Source organism: Limanda limanda, chromosome 20 (genome assembly GCF_963576545.1).
Source record: "Limanda limanda chromosome 20, fLimLim1.1, whole genome shotgun sequence".
Classification (NCBI taxonomy): Eukaryota; Metazoa; Chordata; class Actinopteri; order Pleuronectiformes; family Pleuronectidae; genus Limanda; species Limanda limanda.
Genome location: NC_083655.1, coordinates 11,395,151 through 11,410,639, shown reverse-complemented (window position 1 = coordinate 11,410,639; position 15,489 = coordinate 11,395,151). Strand labels below are relative to the sequence as shown.

Sequence of the window (15,489 nt, the reverse complement as noted above, 5' to 3'; positions counted from 1 at the left end):
GAGGAATAATAAATGTAATATAATCTCTGATAATTTTTCATAACTGCATGGAGCCATGGGGCCCACATTCTCAATGATGTATGATATGGACTGAAATACAATGTGATGTAAAACCTTTCTGCAAATAATAACATACTGGTTTATTTACATTGCTATGAGAAATTGATATACGCTACAATACGATGATGATGATGATACAAAGCCACCACACTATTCCACTTGCTTCAAGATGGCACCGCAGTACTTTTATTATTGTTAGTATTATTGCAACCCCGATTTTAGGTACTATGTATTTATATGGCATAGTAATAATGACTTGAATAAGTACTATTCTTTGCTTCACTATTTTTATGTTTTTATATCTTACTTTTACTTGTCGGTAAAGCAGCCACTATTCTAATCATTCTTTTTTCATATAGGTGTTAAAATAAAATGTGACATGTCAATGTGGGAACTTCCGTTAATTCAAGGCACCTTTGTATTACTTGTTTTTTTTAAGTAATTACTAAAGTAACAACCTTTTTCAGTGAACAATATTAAAATAGTGTTAAAATGATATTTTTAGCAGTTGAAAATCTACCTGATGCAACTCAGGTGCAATTCTTGCTCACGGTTGAGGTCATGTAATAAAGTTTTATTCACGTTATACAGCGAACGGCAATAAATAACTGTGATACATTATGAGTGACCAATACAAACAGTGGGAGACAAGAACAGCTAACTGGTTACCAGTGTGTTTCTCCTTTGTCAGACATGACTAGACGAGCGAAACCACAGGCAAAGGGGATATGACGCAATTAAAAGGCAACAAAAACTAAATGTCTCATTACTTTGAATCAAATTGGGGATTTCTCTGCTGTTGTTGTGTATGTACAAAACAAACAATATATATATATATATCAAAGGTCTCACTGTTTTTAGACATGTTAATGAAGAATTTCTCTATATTATATCTTGAACTGAGTTCTGTTCATGCTGACTGAAGGAGTAAAGAGTGGCTTCAGTGTTGAATTTGCTAACGAGTGCCGAATAACAATTTAGATGAAATCCTGACTTCTTTGGCCCCTAACTTAGATCTATCGGGTTCTCTGCAGTGGCCCCAATCAGCAGAGTGCGGTTGAGCATTAATAGTGGCATATGATTAGGTACGGTGTGTACGCTACCCAGTGGCCTTGGCAGCGTTTCAGATGTTTTCATTAGTGTCTGGTTTGTGTCTGGGGAACTTGCAGTGTGGGCAGCTCCGGGTCTGACGCCACATTGATCATGGCACCATGCAAACAATGAGAGGGGAGTTTTTGAGGGAGATGCCAAGCACGGAGGCAGTGAACTGGAACAGGTTGTGTGTCTGTGTGTGTGTGAGTGTGTGTGTGTGTCTGTACTGCCAGCGATACATCCTAAAATAACACTACTACAGGAAGATCATGTTGACATTTCCCACCGGGGCCTATGCTACATTATCACAGCGAAATGGGTCACTGTGTTCAAATTCTGTTCTGTACATCCGTCTGTTATCCATACACTGTGTTGTGTCATAATACAGAACAGACACTGGAGTGAATCTGCCATCGTGTTGATACAGTTTTCAGCTCTTTGCCAAGTCTAACATCACACAGTGTCTCGCCACAATGATTAAACAGTGTGCTGATAAGCAGGCTGTCTCATGCAGTTCATGCAGTATGAGGGTTAAATTGGAGCCGTGTGTGTTTGTTTGTGTATTATTAATTACCCGCCTGTTTTCTTTTGACACGTCTCATGCTTACTTTGCGCTCTTTGTGCAGGAGAGCAAAGGAGTTACATGTTTTTTTATGCGCGTGTGTTCTGTCAGTGCATATGGAGAACACATGGAGGTAAAAAGTGATTAAACTTGTGTCAGCAGACCGAGCTTTGATGTCTCCTCAGAACCGAAGATCTATTGGCTCCTTTATTCTTGTTGCAGGCCTGTTTTCCTCCTGAAAACATGAACTTCAAGGGCCTAAAGCAACTGGAATTTTAAGTATTTATCTAAAAAGATCAATGTTCATTAATGTAGAAGCAACAATTATTGCATATATTATGTGCAACTTAAAATCTCTGTCTGCCTGTCTGTCTGTGTGTGAAACACATGCCCCCGAGAAGCGTTATCAGCTCAACACTTGGATTGTGTATTATTAAGGTCACAGGAAAGTGCAGTGTCAAATTTGGTGCGATTTGAAGATGTGACACGCACTATTAATAAACTTTGAAGGGAAAAGGTGACAAGCCGTCTGTAGCTCTGGGAACAAACAGAGGTGACACTGTCGATCACGACAACAACTGATTCTCCAGTTCGGGTTTGGGCTTCACCGAACTCTGAATAAACAGGGGAACAGCTCATTGGACAGCAGGGGTGGTGCAGCTTTAGGGTTCTGCGGACTGGTCACTTTTCAAAAAGAAATCTGCAACCAGTATTACCACAGGCCAAACAGGAGGGTTTAGAACAGGCCCTAGAAAGCAGCCTTATGTTTCAAACCAGTAAACTGATTGGTGCACATGCATGCATGCAACCCCTATCTAAACCGTACACTCAAACATAAAAGACAAAACCACATGTGAAATAACCAAAGTTCCTTAATGTGATAATAAAGTGTGTGTTTATGAAGGAACCTACTGCTCATATTAAAACAGCCCATTGAGAACATGTGCTTTCAGGGACTTTAAGAAACCACCAAATCCTAGGAGAATGTAATAAATGAAGCATGTAAACATAGACGCTAAACATGGATGAAAACAGACAAATTTTGCAAAACATTTAGCCAAGCAATGGATACAAATCTACACAAACAGGACACATGTGGAGACACACACACACACACACACAATGCTACCAGTACCTACCAGTCGCCAGGTAGATGATGTGAAACAGCATGTCTTTCCCCTGCACCACATCCACGGCCACATGAGAGAAGCGCACATTGTCCTCCATGAAGTAGGGCACGGGAACCACGGGTTGGACCACCTCGTGCATCAGCAAGAACTTCTGGGCGTCCTGCAGGTTTCTCTCGGTCAGGTTCACGTAGGTGCCCGAGTCGATGGTGCCGCACTGTGGGACAGGAAAAGCTTTGAGTGACGACATTGCTGAAAGCCGTTGATGATGCAAGCTGCGATATTAATAAGCCTGGGAAGTCAGGGCCAGAAATCCAGAAATCCGACAGGAAACGTGAGGGATTGAATGATTAAACGAACGAGGCTTTAAAGTCAATTGCTTCCTCATTGCAATGGTTTGCTGTCCTCCCAACCTTAAGGCCTTGTAGTCAATACACTGCGGCTGATGGAACCAGAGTAAATTAATGTTTAACTGAGCAAGGAGTTATCTATTTTATTAGATTCCTCCTCATATGCATATATATTGCTGGCGAGGTTTATTGGTCGCCCAATAATAATGTGTTTTTCAGAAATATGCGTTTTAAGAATGGTTTCCTCTTTACGGCTTCATAACAGATACTCGTATTTTATAAATAAAAATGTTGCAATATCATTCACACAACAGAGTCCCAGAGGGTTGATACAATTTTTTTCGGGCCTCAAGTATCAAAATTACTCACACATGAGATTTCAGGGGCCTAGAAAACACTGCAGTTCCAAACACAGTTGTTTCCACATTAATAAACACAAGTAGATTTGATTTTTTCACGCATTTGGTTTGGTTATTGTTGACTCCACATTCACTCTCTATGTCCCGGTGGAGTTATGCTGCCAATATCTGGTATGGAAGATATTTCCCACGGTTCATTCGTGAGAAAGAGTTCAATAAAGGGAACTGCTTGTATTAGATAGGAAATTGTATATTACGTAAGACACTGTGATCAGAGGCACTTCTAAACGCCACTTTCCAATGACAATACCCAAAGTTGTCATGTTGATAGGTTATTTTCACATGGTGTGACGGTGACAATATTCTTCTTGGGGGTGTAAATGAAGTGTTTTCTCCACCAAACGGAGCAGGACAAGGTGACGCTCACAGCCGAGCTGAGGCAGAGCTGGAGCAGTAAAGCTAACCATGCATGTCCTCTTCGGTAAAAGAGGTCCCATGATGGGGGATCAGGATTGTGGATTGAGATCCCATCCGCAAAGAATAGGCCGTCTCCTAGAAAACGAATTCACGCCGCGCTCCACCATCACACGAACCCTGCGGGAAGTCGCTCCGGGCGAATCGTACACAGGCTCGTCGAGCAAGAAATGAAAACGGATGCCTTGGGTGGCGATTAGTTCCCGCTGACCAGCTCCACCAGCGGCAGCACCGGGACTTCAAGCAGATCAATCCTCGGCCTTCTCCTGGAAGGACAGATGAGAAACGCGGAGGGCTTCCCCCCTGAATGGGAAACGGATCAGTGACCTCGCTACATCAGGAGATGGGGGAAATTAAAGCCCCGGAGGACGAGGGGAATGCGACACTGTTGTGTGTGTGTTTGTGAGCCGCGAATATGCCTCCTGCTTATGGCGAAAATGTATTCCACTCGTCTGGTGTCGGTCGCATAATGACATATGTCTCAGCTTTCCTTTTGTGGTTTGTCCTTGCATTGCGTGCGTATTAAATCCTAAAGTGTCCGCGTGATGGTATTCCTGCCACAGTGAGACAAAGCATAGGCGCTGACCATTGAGGTGAATGCACAGGGAGATGGATGCTGATGGTTTCCGCGGTGGAGTCAAGGTGAGGGACATCATTTGGCTGACGGCCCGTACTACACCCAGCTGTCCGGCTCATCATCAGCGAGCGGCCGCCCTGCCAGAATGATGAGGGCCACGGAGATGTATGGCGGGTGTACGACATGTATTTGCAGAATGGGCCTTTGTTTAAAATGAGATCCTGAGATATCATCTCAAACATGATATCCAATATTTTGTTGGCTCTCAATCTAAACAAATCATTCATCAGATGTAAAGCAAAGAAAACTGACATCTCACACAACTTTCTATCAGCATTTGGCTCCGAGTTTAACTTTACATATTTTCCCATATATGGAGCTTAGTAATGAAGGCTTTTTCTTTTTTTTTTTTTTTTTACAGTAAATAATTACAGATGGACAGAAACCCTATACAACCCAGAGACGTTATTAGCTCCTAATGCACAAGGAACATGACTCATTGCCCGAATAAACCAAGCGGGATCAATGAGTGTGGTTCAAATAAATAGGGGGATTTTCTCTGCGGACAGACGGGGAATTAAGCTCTCAATCAATGACCAGTGTGTGTTGTGATGAGTTCACAGTCATAATTATCCCTATTTGGCAGCAGTCTATAACCCTGTCTTATGTGTGTGTGTGTGTGTGTGTGAATTTGTCTATAAGATGTGGTCAGTGGCTTTCTCCAGGTATATATCCCTGCAGGTGAATGTGTGTGGGTGTGTGCGCACGGACGGATGAGAACAGACAGGCCATAAATCCTGAGCTCGTAAATCTAATCCCCCAACATTGACAAATGCTTGATTAAGATGTCACTGGAACCTAGATAAAGTGCGCATCAGTCTAGCGCTGAGGAGAAGCTATTGTACCGGGGCTTAAATGGAGAGATGGGGATAGAGAGGAAGAACTGATCCTTGTTTATCCTGGAGGAACACCAGCCTTATGAAAGCCTATGGTACATGGGAACCCTTCTATTATGTACCTGAAGTGTGCTGAACTGGATAAATCTGTGGTCAGCGTTGACCAGATAGTGAAAATTGTTTTTTCTTGAAGCCGGGCAAAATGTGTATTGCTAGCGGCTGACATGCAGAGATATGTGCATGCGTGAAGGCAGGGAGACGCTTCACATGTCACAGATTTGTGGGTGTGTGCATGTGCCGTTTTTTGTAAACTGTCACAGCTAGCACTTTTCCTGCATGAGCATGTCATTAAAGATAACGTGTGTGTGTGTGTAACTTCTCGATAGCAGGCGTCACGAGGCGCCTTGCCTCTGCCCCGGTTTGACGGAAACATGATGGAAGGGCCGTGATGGGAAACACGTGTGGAAGTGAGACGTGTGTCATCCGCTGGCAGCCGGGCGTCACAGGGAATTCAATCCTTCATGGAGAGCCGCGTGGATTAGCTCCCTCAATATCTGCTAAGCCTGTTACAACTGAGAGCCACTTCTGCCGCTAATAAAACATTCCCCCCCAGTGTCATCGGGATCGAACGGCGCCTCATATCGGGATGAAGTGCCCCGGCGTTGCTTGGGGATTGCCACCCCCCCTCCACTTGTTCCACCACAGAGTATAAACATAAAGTGGCATTTGTGCAAAACAACAACAGTTTATTAGGACGGAGTACAGTGAAAAAAAGACGAAGGCATCTTAAAGGAGCGACTGCACGATTGTTAAAGTCACCGAATTTAATAACGAGCGGTCGTGATGTGTGTTCATGAGCAGCGAGAGGGCTGATTCAAAGAGAGAGAGAGGGAATTAGTGAGAGTGACACCCTCATTGGGACTCAGAGGCATCGGGATGAACACATACATTCCATCCGCATACATTTCCTCAGGCGTGCACCCAGCTGTGCACATTGCTTGGCTGATTGGGTGTTGGGTATAAATTTCCTCTCCATTAGCTGTGGATTTAAATTCACACACGGAGTTTACAAACCATCTCAATAAACATGGTCTTAGCCATTCAAGCAACTTGGCTCTAGAGATGGAAATGTCCTGTTGTTTTATTGGCTGTTATCTGCACCAAATTGCACACATGCCTGATTGTTTTCATCAAGATCCATAAATTAATTTCCAAGAAATAGGCTAGAATGTTAAAATAACATCCAATCTCACAATTTAAATAAAGTGTAAAAACACAAATGGATCTGCACCAAAATGTAATGGACTTTTCCCTGATGAATTCTGCATCGTTCCAAGTGTCGGTAATCGGTAAGTTTTTAGATTTCTGCGTAATCTTTCACAAAAACAAACAAACCAAGAAACAAAAAGACAGTGGTGAAAACAAAACCTCCTTCACTATGATTCCAAAAGAATCATACAACCTGGCACTTATCCTCTAGCGCCAAACAATTCAAGTTTTTTATCCTAATTACATCCTACTAAAAACCCTAATATTAATTAAATATTGATGGAGTCACACTAGATCCATCTAAAATCAAGTCATAACTATGTGGATGGAGAGTCTTTAAGATTAAGATACATTTATTTGTCACATGCACAGACATGCACAAGCACACTCATGCAATTGTAGGGAAATTTAACCTCTGCTTTTAACCCATCTGGTGCAGGACACACAGAGCAGTGGGCAGCCATGTACGGCGCCCGGGGAGCAGATGTTAGGGGAGTAAGGTGCCTTGCTCAGGGGCACTAGACAGGGTAGGGAGAATCCTCTTGGATTTTTGGACAGATCAATCCAGGTTCGTCTTTTTGTTGTTTCTCCGTGGAGTCGAACCAGAGACGAACCAGAGACCTTTTCTGCCCATAGTCCAAGTTTCTGCCACTAGTGCACCGCCTCTCCTTTCCTTTGTCTTCTCCCACCAACACACACACACACCTGTACTGTTGTGTTACCTGAAAGTCCGGGTTGGGGTTGGGGTACGGCAGCCAGGCCGACCGCGAGTTCTCCTGGTACTTGAAGGGCCCGTTGAAAGCCTGTGTGATGGCACTGAGGTTGAAGGCACACACCGCAGATGCAGCAATGCTGTTCCTGAATGTCAGGGAGAAAAAGGGGAAGAGGAATCCAAAGGATGAGAAGATGGAGGGGGGGTGGAGGGGGGTGAGAGAGGGAACCTTGTGAGTAAAGACATTTTGATAAGGAGCAGCACAGCAGCAGCAGCAGGAAACTGTAGAGATTGTGTTGCTATTTGTAAAGCTGACCTCACTATGTTTACTACGTTCACCCAAAAATACAAATCAAACCCCGGAGGAGACGGATGCAGACGTTAGTGTAAGTGATTGTCATTATTGGACTGTAAATCAGGCGAAAGGACACAATTAAACTGTGCAGCTTGTCTGATTAACTGTTCAGATCTCAGGCCTGAAATACAGCTTTGACTTTTTAAGCTGTCAGTTTCAACAAGTACCATCTCTCCCCGCTGAAGAGAAAGTAAAGAATGAGAGTATTAACTCTCAACTCATACTGTGGGACTTGGGCGATGTGAATTATAATCCATTGCGGCTGTTCATTAAACTCTGTGCCTGCAGGGGGAAATGTTTCCAATACCCTTCAAAAGACTCCTTTTTTCAGCGCTGCGAAGGCATTGACCATAAAGAATAGATTACTCAGCTTTTAGTAAATGTGTGTGTGTATGTGTGTGTGTGTGTGTGTGTGTGTGTGAGCAAGTGAGTGAGTGTGTTTGTGACTATGAGAAAGCACAAAAAACAACAACACAGCGAGACAAAAAGAGGAAAAGGTTGCTCTGTTTGTGAAACAGAAAACAATAGTTTACATCCCTTCTCTTCCAGGCTCTGTTTGCATGATACAGTGTAATAATAACCTTCTTTTATTAGATTTCAAATTTCAGATGGCGGCTACATTATGCAACCATGTTTGTCGATGGTTTGTGAGTTCAGGAGAGGGTTTATATTTGAAAATTAACTTATTATTCACTTGGACTTGAACAACACTTTCATATGTCTTCAGTATGTATGGCACCATAAGGTCACGTGCCGGGTTCATTCCCTATGATGCCAACATTTCGCTGACTAAACTGAAGGTTGCCAGGTTGAAACAAGAAGAAATTAGATTTCATCTACTCGTCTGAAATGTATGACAGATTGTTTGGAAAACTATTACGAATTTTGGAATCTTACTACGTTGATTAAACTTGTCATGTGCAAGAACAAAAGGCGAAACCAGGGACGGGGGTCTGGACTTAGCTAACGATTCATTGTGGATTTAAAATCTGATGGAACACCGTCCCGTTTTTGAAGTATGAAGAAAGTAAATGATTTATGATTGGGTTTTTAATCATCTCATGCTACTCACACGTTGGTGGTGAAAATGCCGTAGAGCAGCTCCAGCTCTGGCAGGTAGAAGGTTCCCTGCAGCTCGTTGTAGTTGAAGGGGATCTCTCCGGGTCGGGAGCAGTTCAGCCTTGCTTTCATAAAGGTCGTCCACGTGTCCTCCAGGAGGAAGCGTCCGCCGATATCGTTCTTACAGACTCGCCCGGCGCGGGAAAACACTGTGCGGCCGCAGTCGTGCTCCACCGCGTTTTCTCGGAAGAAGAAGTAGGTGAAGTTGCCGATGTCGTAGGAGGAGACGAAGTTGGGTTCTGTCGAAGAAGCAGAAATAAGATGAGTGGGAGAACGACGGAGAAAAAAGCTGTAATAAAAAACTGAAGACAGCCGAGAGAAAGATGGAGTATGAGGAGAGAGAAGGAGGGAAATACCAGAAGAAAAATATTTAAGGTTGAGGCGGAGAGAGAGGGGAAGGGGCGAGTGAACAGGGTATACGCCATGACTGATTGACTCAGTGTGTGTGAGCGTGCGGCCCCCCCACACAACAGCAGGTGAAGAGGATTAATAACTACGGACCTTGTTATTAATGGCGTTGTGTTGTAATAAGAAAACTAATTTTTCACTCCCCCCCCCACACCTAAAGGTTGGAATGAGAAATGGCCCAAACAGGTGCAACGTAATAACTCTCGGCGTATCGGAAACACGCGACCTACACAACACTGTCACCACGAGGCGTTCATCTTCATGTACGACACTATTGGATCTAAACTGCACACTTTATTCCCCCTGACATTGATTTAATCCACCTTTAAATGAAAGCGTGTTTCCCCCCCCACCAACCACTCATTTCAATCCTCTTGTCCTCGGCCCCCTCGGAGAGCAGGAGGGGAAAAAAAATCAATTTGCCATAAAATTAGTGATTAAACCTTTTCTCAGAAGGTTGAATTCTTTCTTTTTTTTTCAATTTATCTTAAATGTGAATCAGATAAAAGTCACTCGCTGACATGGAACTGATTCACCCGCTCCGCTGCGGGCCAGCCACCTAAAACGTGTGAAGTTCTCCGACCTGCACTGAGGAGCCGAGTGTCTGAAGTGGGTCCGAGCTCTCAGGGAAGACGACATTGATTTCGGATAAATATTATATCTGTCACAGAAAAAGCGGAGATGAATATAGAGATTTCTTTTAGTTGCTTAGTAACTTTAGAGATAATTGCTTTTTTTTGCAGACAAAAGGCAACCGAACATTTACGGAGACGGAGTGGTGTTCTCCCCTGCTGCACCGCTCTGCTCAGCCTGGTCGTGAATGGAGAAGCAGCACCATCCTTTCACCGAGAGGGCGGCCGATTCAAACTCCCATGTTGGATAACCATCTGCCAGGCTTAACTATGCTTGTGCAACCCACTGAATCCCCACCAGCTGGAGCGTTGATGTCACTTTTGTCCATTATTGTGTTTCTTTATGTTAAATATCCATCCTGTTTAATGTAGCATGTTTTACACCACAGTGCCCACTCTAAATCGACCAGATTCTGTTGTTTTGCATCAATTATAATCTACATATTTTACATAGACTGAAACTAAAGCTTAATTACTGTTAGGGTTGCAAAATTCCGGGAATATTCAAAGTTTGAAACTTTCCATGGGAATTAACGAGAATTAAGGCGAATATAGGGGAATTAACGGGAATAAACTGGAAATTTTGTGGATAATTTATACTCACTGTATTTACCTTGTCATATACAGACATAAATATAAACATTTTGTTTTGTTATAGGCTGATTTGAGCCCTGAGGAAACTTTGGGCACTTGACTATATGCTTCTGCATCGTTGTGTCATTCTTAACATAGGTCTTTGCACAGTATTTGCAAATGTACACAGCCTTTCCTTCTACATTGGATGGGGTGAAATGTCTCCACACATGAGAGAGTGCACGTGGCATTGTTCTGTAGAATAAGATGAGAAAAAAGTTTGTAAAAAAACACTAATGCAATGCCAGAGATATAAAAAGTTTCCGGAAACTTTCCGGAAATATACTGGAAACTTTCCGCCCCTTTGCAACCCTAATTACTGTTCATATATGTGGTTTATATAGAAGTTGGACTTATTTACTTTACGTGTTATTTTTTCATATATTACATCTTGGCCATCGCAGAGGTCTGTTCATCAATCGACAAATCTTGCTTTTCAAAATTAAAGCTCTGTAATTCAGCTAAATATTAAGCATTGCAGCAACAAAATATTTGTGGCGCTTTTATATTGTAGACAAATTCCTAAAGAGGAATAAGAGTTTATATCAATGTTGCTGCCATGATTTAGCTGCAGGGTAAGTTTTAAACCACTAGCTGCAGGATTCCGACTGCCGCTGTCGTATAAACTACAACATTTACCATTGAGCCACTTGGAGTTGTATTGGGCCGTGCGCAGCGGTGGGAGGCCGCCCAGGCTGCGGTAGATGGCAGGATCTCGCCCGGAGAAATCCATGGCAGTGGCGGCATAGAGCTCCCCGCTGGAGGTGATGAGGGCGGTGGAGTTGTGCAGCGGGTTGTAGGGACAGCGCGCCATCCCACTGATCTGATCGTGGATCTCTGTCAGATTTGTCAACTGAAACACAGAGAGAGGGAAGCAGCAGGGAAGAACATTTTAAAATGGAAAAACAAATTGTTTTCAGGACACATACATCAGCCCTAAAGGAATAGCAGTATACCTTAAGTTGAGACCGTAAAAAACTAAGATACAATATCTGTGGGAGCAAGGTGCATTTTTGTGTTATTTCTAAATAATGGATGATTGTAGAAAACCTGCATGAAAATATAGTGGAGAGTTGGAAAGGGCGGCAATAAAATCCAAAGAGGAGATGTCTGGTAATATTTAGTTTGTTCCTGCCAAACACACAGTGAGATATATAAGAGGAAAAACCTCCAGGAGTAGGAAACAAAATCAGCAAACACATTAAGAATCATTAGCGGTGTAAAACTCACAATCAGAGCAGCTGCCTCTAGTCTAATGTTAAGAAACCACCTGTTAAGAAAGCAATAAAACTCCTACAACAGGCGTCTTAAATCAAGTAAACTCTTGAATGTTGAGTTTCCCTGGTTTGGCTTCTGATGTCTGCACCACACAGCCAGCTGTTAGCCTGGTTGTAACATTATTATACCATAGCCCATCTTTAAAAAAAGGCTGTGTGAATTCAAAAGAGCCTTGATGTAGGATACAGTCTTTCTCTTTGCATTCTGCCTTTGAATACGAAGCCAAATCCGACTCCCTGCTTTTTAAAACATACTTTACAGCATGACGCTGGCTTAGTCCTGACACACTGCACTGGTTCCTACTTAAAAGAAAATACAGGCCATAGCTCGGTGACTCAGACCCGAATACCGAGGACTGAAGCCTTTTTTTTTTTTTTTTTTTTTTTAAATCCAAGATGTAATTACAGTTTGTGGTGCACAAGTAAACACGGTATATGAGGATTAGCTCATGGTTTGAACTTCCATCCAGGCCAATCTTAGTGTGGGCTAAAAGTAAAAAAAAAAAAAGATTGCACTGCTCCTTATCTCCTGTTTTGAAATGTGCAAAAGGCAATTAAAATCGTTCTACTCGCAATTTTTGGTCAATCAGTCAGGTTCCACTTATTTGACTCGGGCGGCGGGAAGACCTCGGGGAAAAGCTGTCGCCTCGAGTTCCATCTCACCTCGCTCCTCGCACTTTTAGATTTCTACCGACTGAATAATCTGTGGGCAGCTCTTGCACACGGGAGGTCACACTCCATTCAGGGGGGGGACTACTTTAGCCAATTTCCTGGAGCCGGTCAATTTAGATGAAGGGGGTTTCTGTTAACTCCCGCCACCTCTGCTCCATCTCAAACCACAACAACCACAGAGCAGCGCTGTCTGAGCAACGGCCTCGGATGAAAGCCCGGCATTGACCGGGCTTGTTCCGTGGGCTGGAATAGCCACACTGAGGTCAATTGGGTCATTTAAAAAAAATAAAACAAGAGGCCGGGAGATAAATAGATGGACTGCAGCGCATCCGTTGCATTTGGAGGAAGCGGAGTGAAAGTGGTCTCTGTAGTGGAGCCAGCAGCTGGAGGATTCTGCTCTTTGAAAGCTTTTTTTTTGGAGAGGGACGGCTCACAGTTGAGACAGACCGCTGTGAGAGCCGGTCGGAGGCCACGTCTGGTTTTTACTGACACATTCTCATGGCTATGGAGAGGATTTTCAGTTAGCCTCAATGACAGGGAGCGTAGCCACAAGCACGACATGTGTTCTGAGATCTATTAGTGGATAGGACCTTCACTGATACTCCACTGCGGATGACTGGGTGTGAACATCATGTCAGACACAACATCTTTTTCTGGAGGCCGCTCATTCTGAACGTGGTCCAGCCAAAAATATTTATCTAAACAGGCGATAAGGGGAATAGGCATCCAAATGCAATTCTTAAACTCAATTTCCAGATAAATGTCAAAAAGAAACGCAAATCAATATGTGTGTGTCCCATACCACTGTGCAAATATAAGGAGTTTGTTCACCGAGTTTAACAGTTGCTTCATAACAATTCTTCAGTCGGCTTTAATTATGGCACCGCAGACACAACAAAATGAAGTTATTGAGAGAGCGCCAGTCAAACTTCAAATGATGGAAAAACAACGTCGAGAAAACAAAGCCGAGATACGGAATTAGTTTGTTTCATGTGCTAATTGGACGAGCTCCTCGTCACCTGTCAGTTTCCACGGCACTTTGCTGCATAACAGATTCATCAGAAGGCAAACTTTCCCACCTCAGCCGAGTGTAAGAAGCGTATTAATGATATGTCTGAAAATGCAAGTGGTTGATAGAAACTAGTTTGACAGATGGGGACGCTTTCCCAAAAGTCTCACTTAAACAAAACTGTTTATAACACCCTCTATAGGAGGTTATTTACTTGAACAATTATCTAATGAGAGTTACAGATATAGACCTAATGACTGGAACAGTGTCACTCTATTAGAGCCAAAATGAGCATATTGTACATTTAATGTTTGATTTATATAAGTACATTTAATTGCCGTAGGTTTTTTAAATGTGGGTGGGGACACTTAACGAGAACTCAAACAATAATAAACATTGTTATCAGCTCTGTAGTCATAAGGTCCAAAATCACTGTCTCCATCAGTCTAACACCTGCCATTATTATCTTAACATCTGCAATCTGTGTCATTGGCAGATTATCTTGATTGTTTACAATTAAAACTTATGTTAAAACTACAAGATGATAAGGAAAACTATTTGTATTTTGGTGCTTATTCTGAATTATAATGAAAAAACACAAGAGTAACAACATATATTCTTTGTTTAAATTATCTTTCACAAAATATACTATTTTAAAAATAAAAAAGACCAAAAAGAACATATAATTTGAATTTTGTTCTATGTTTGACTGAGACTTCCCCGAATGACTTGTCATCCAAAGAAACTTTTCTCATCACTCTTTCATCATGATTATGCTCGTACACAACAAATGGCTAAAAGTCAGAGGAAGCAGTTTAATCTATAACCAGAGCTCTGATTAAACTAATAGAATTTTCTGCGGCCCCTGTTCATCCATCACAGCTGATAGTAAATCTTCCTGAGCCTGATTCCCTGGACGTTCCTGTGGCCGTCCAGTGTTTCACATTAGCGGACCCTCAGTGGATAAATATGACAGTGCCTGATGAAATACTGCGATAATAATGTCATGACATTTTCTGCTATATGTATTTCCACAGTGGTAAACAGCCATTATGAGTCAGTGACCTTTGTATGCAGTGCTTTTGGACAAAAACAAATGTCATCATAATGGTAAACCCCATGCTTCCTCCTCCTCTGTAATCCCACTGACGCAGGTATTTGATTGGGCCCGTGAATTTGTACATGTTGTTCTCAACTTAACTTCAGTCGGCCTCTGTCACCAATAGGTCTCTTAGCTGATACTTATGCAGAGAAACATGGTTTTTAGCACAGACCAGTGGTTAATTATATAAAAAAGTAATGCTCTTACTGTGTCAAGACCCTGCTGTGTCAGCATGGGATTTAAGAAAGAGAAGTAAAATACACCACACAGAACTACAATTAAATATAGAGGAAAAGACAACATGATTATAAAGAGAATATAGAGGTAAATAATTGCAATGAGTCATGAAGAAGGGCAAATCAGCACAATGAGACAAGGACTGTGTTTACTCATACACATGATTATTGGCAGTAATGAGCCTCAGACAATATTTTGATTGCTGTGTTCGACAGGTTTGAGGTGACTTCTGAAATAATCACGCTTGATAAGACTGATAATTAGGCTACGTCACTGACTGCATCGCAGGAACAGCTATGAGAGTAAAGCCTGCGATATGAAAAACACGACTCAGTCGCACCTCCATTAAACACGTTGCTCATCTTTGACCTTTCCTTTCTGACACCGTCGGCTCAATCAATAGCACTTCGGTCTTATTTGCAGTGTTATCAGACTTATTCTGTATGAAATATCACTGTTATTCAAGGATAATGGCTTATGAAGGTCTGTTTCTCAGGTGTTCACTTATGGATTTTCAGTGCTACAGTGACTAATAAATGTGACACATGCAGTATTACAGAGATATAA

General features: G+C 42.5%; 1 protein-coding gene across 1 annotated transcript in view; it reads right to left on the bottom strand.

Moving 5' to 3' along the window:
• Positions 1–15,489, bottom strand: part of sema5a (sema domain, seven thrombospondin repeats (type 1 and type 1-like), transmembrane domain (TM) and short cytoplasmic domain, (semaphorin) 5A) — a 92,912-nt gene that overhangs the window by 51,588 nt on the left and 25,835 nt on the right. Inside the window, exons 6-9 of the mRNA XM_061093947.1 lie at positions 11,265–11,478; positions 8,906–9,191; positions 7,489–7,624; positions 2,854–3,058 (exon numbers count right to left, since the gene is read on the bottom strand). Of these exons, the coding sequence (XP_060949930.1) occupies positions 2,854–3,058; positions 7,489–7,624; positions 8,906–9,191; positions 11,265–11,478 (841 nt within the window). The remainder of the gene's footprint in view (positions 1–2,853; positions 3,059–7,488; positions 7,625–8,905; positions 9,192–11,264; positions 11,479–15,489) is intronic.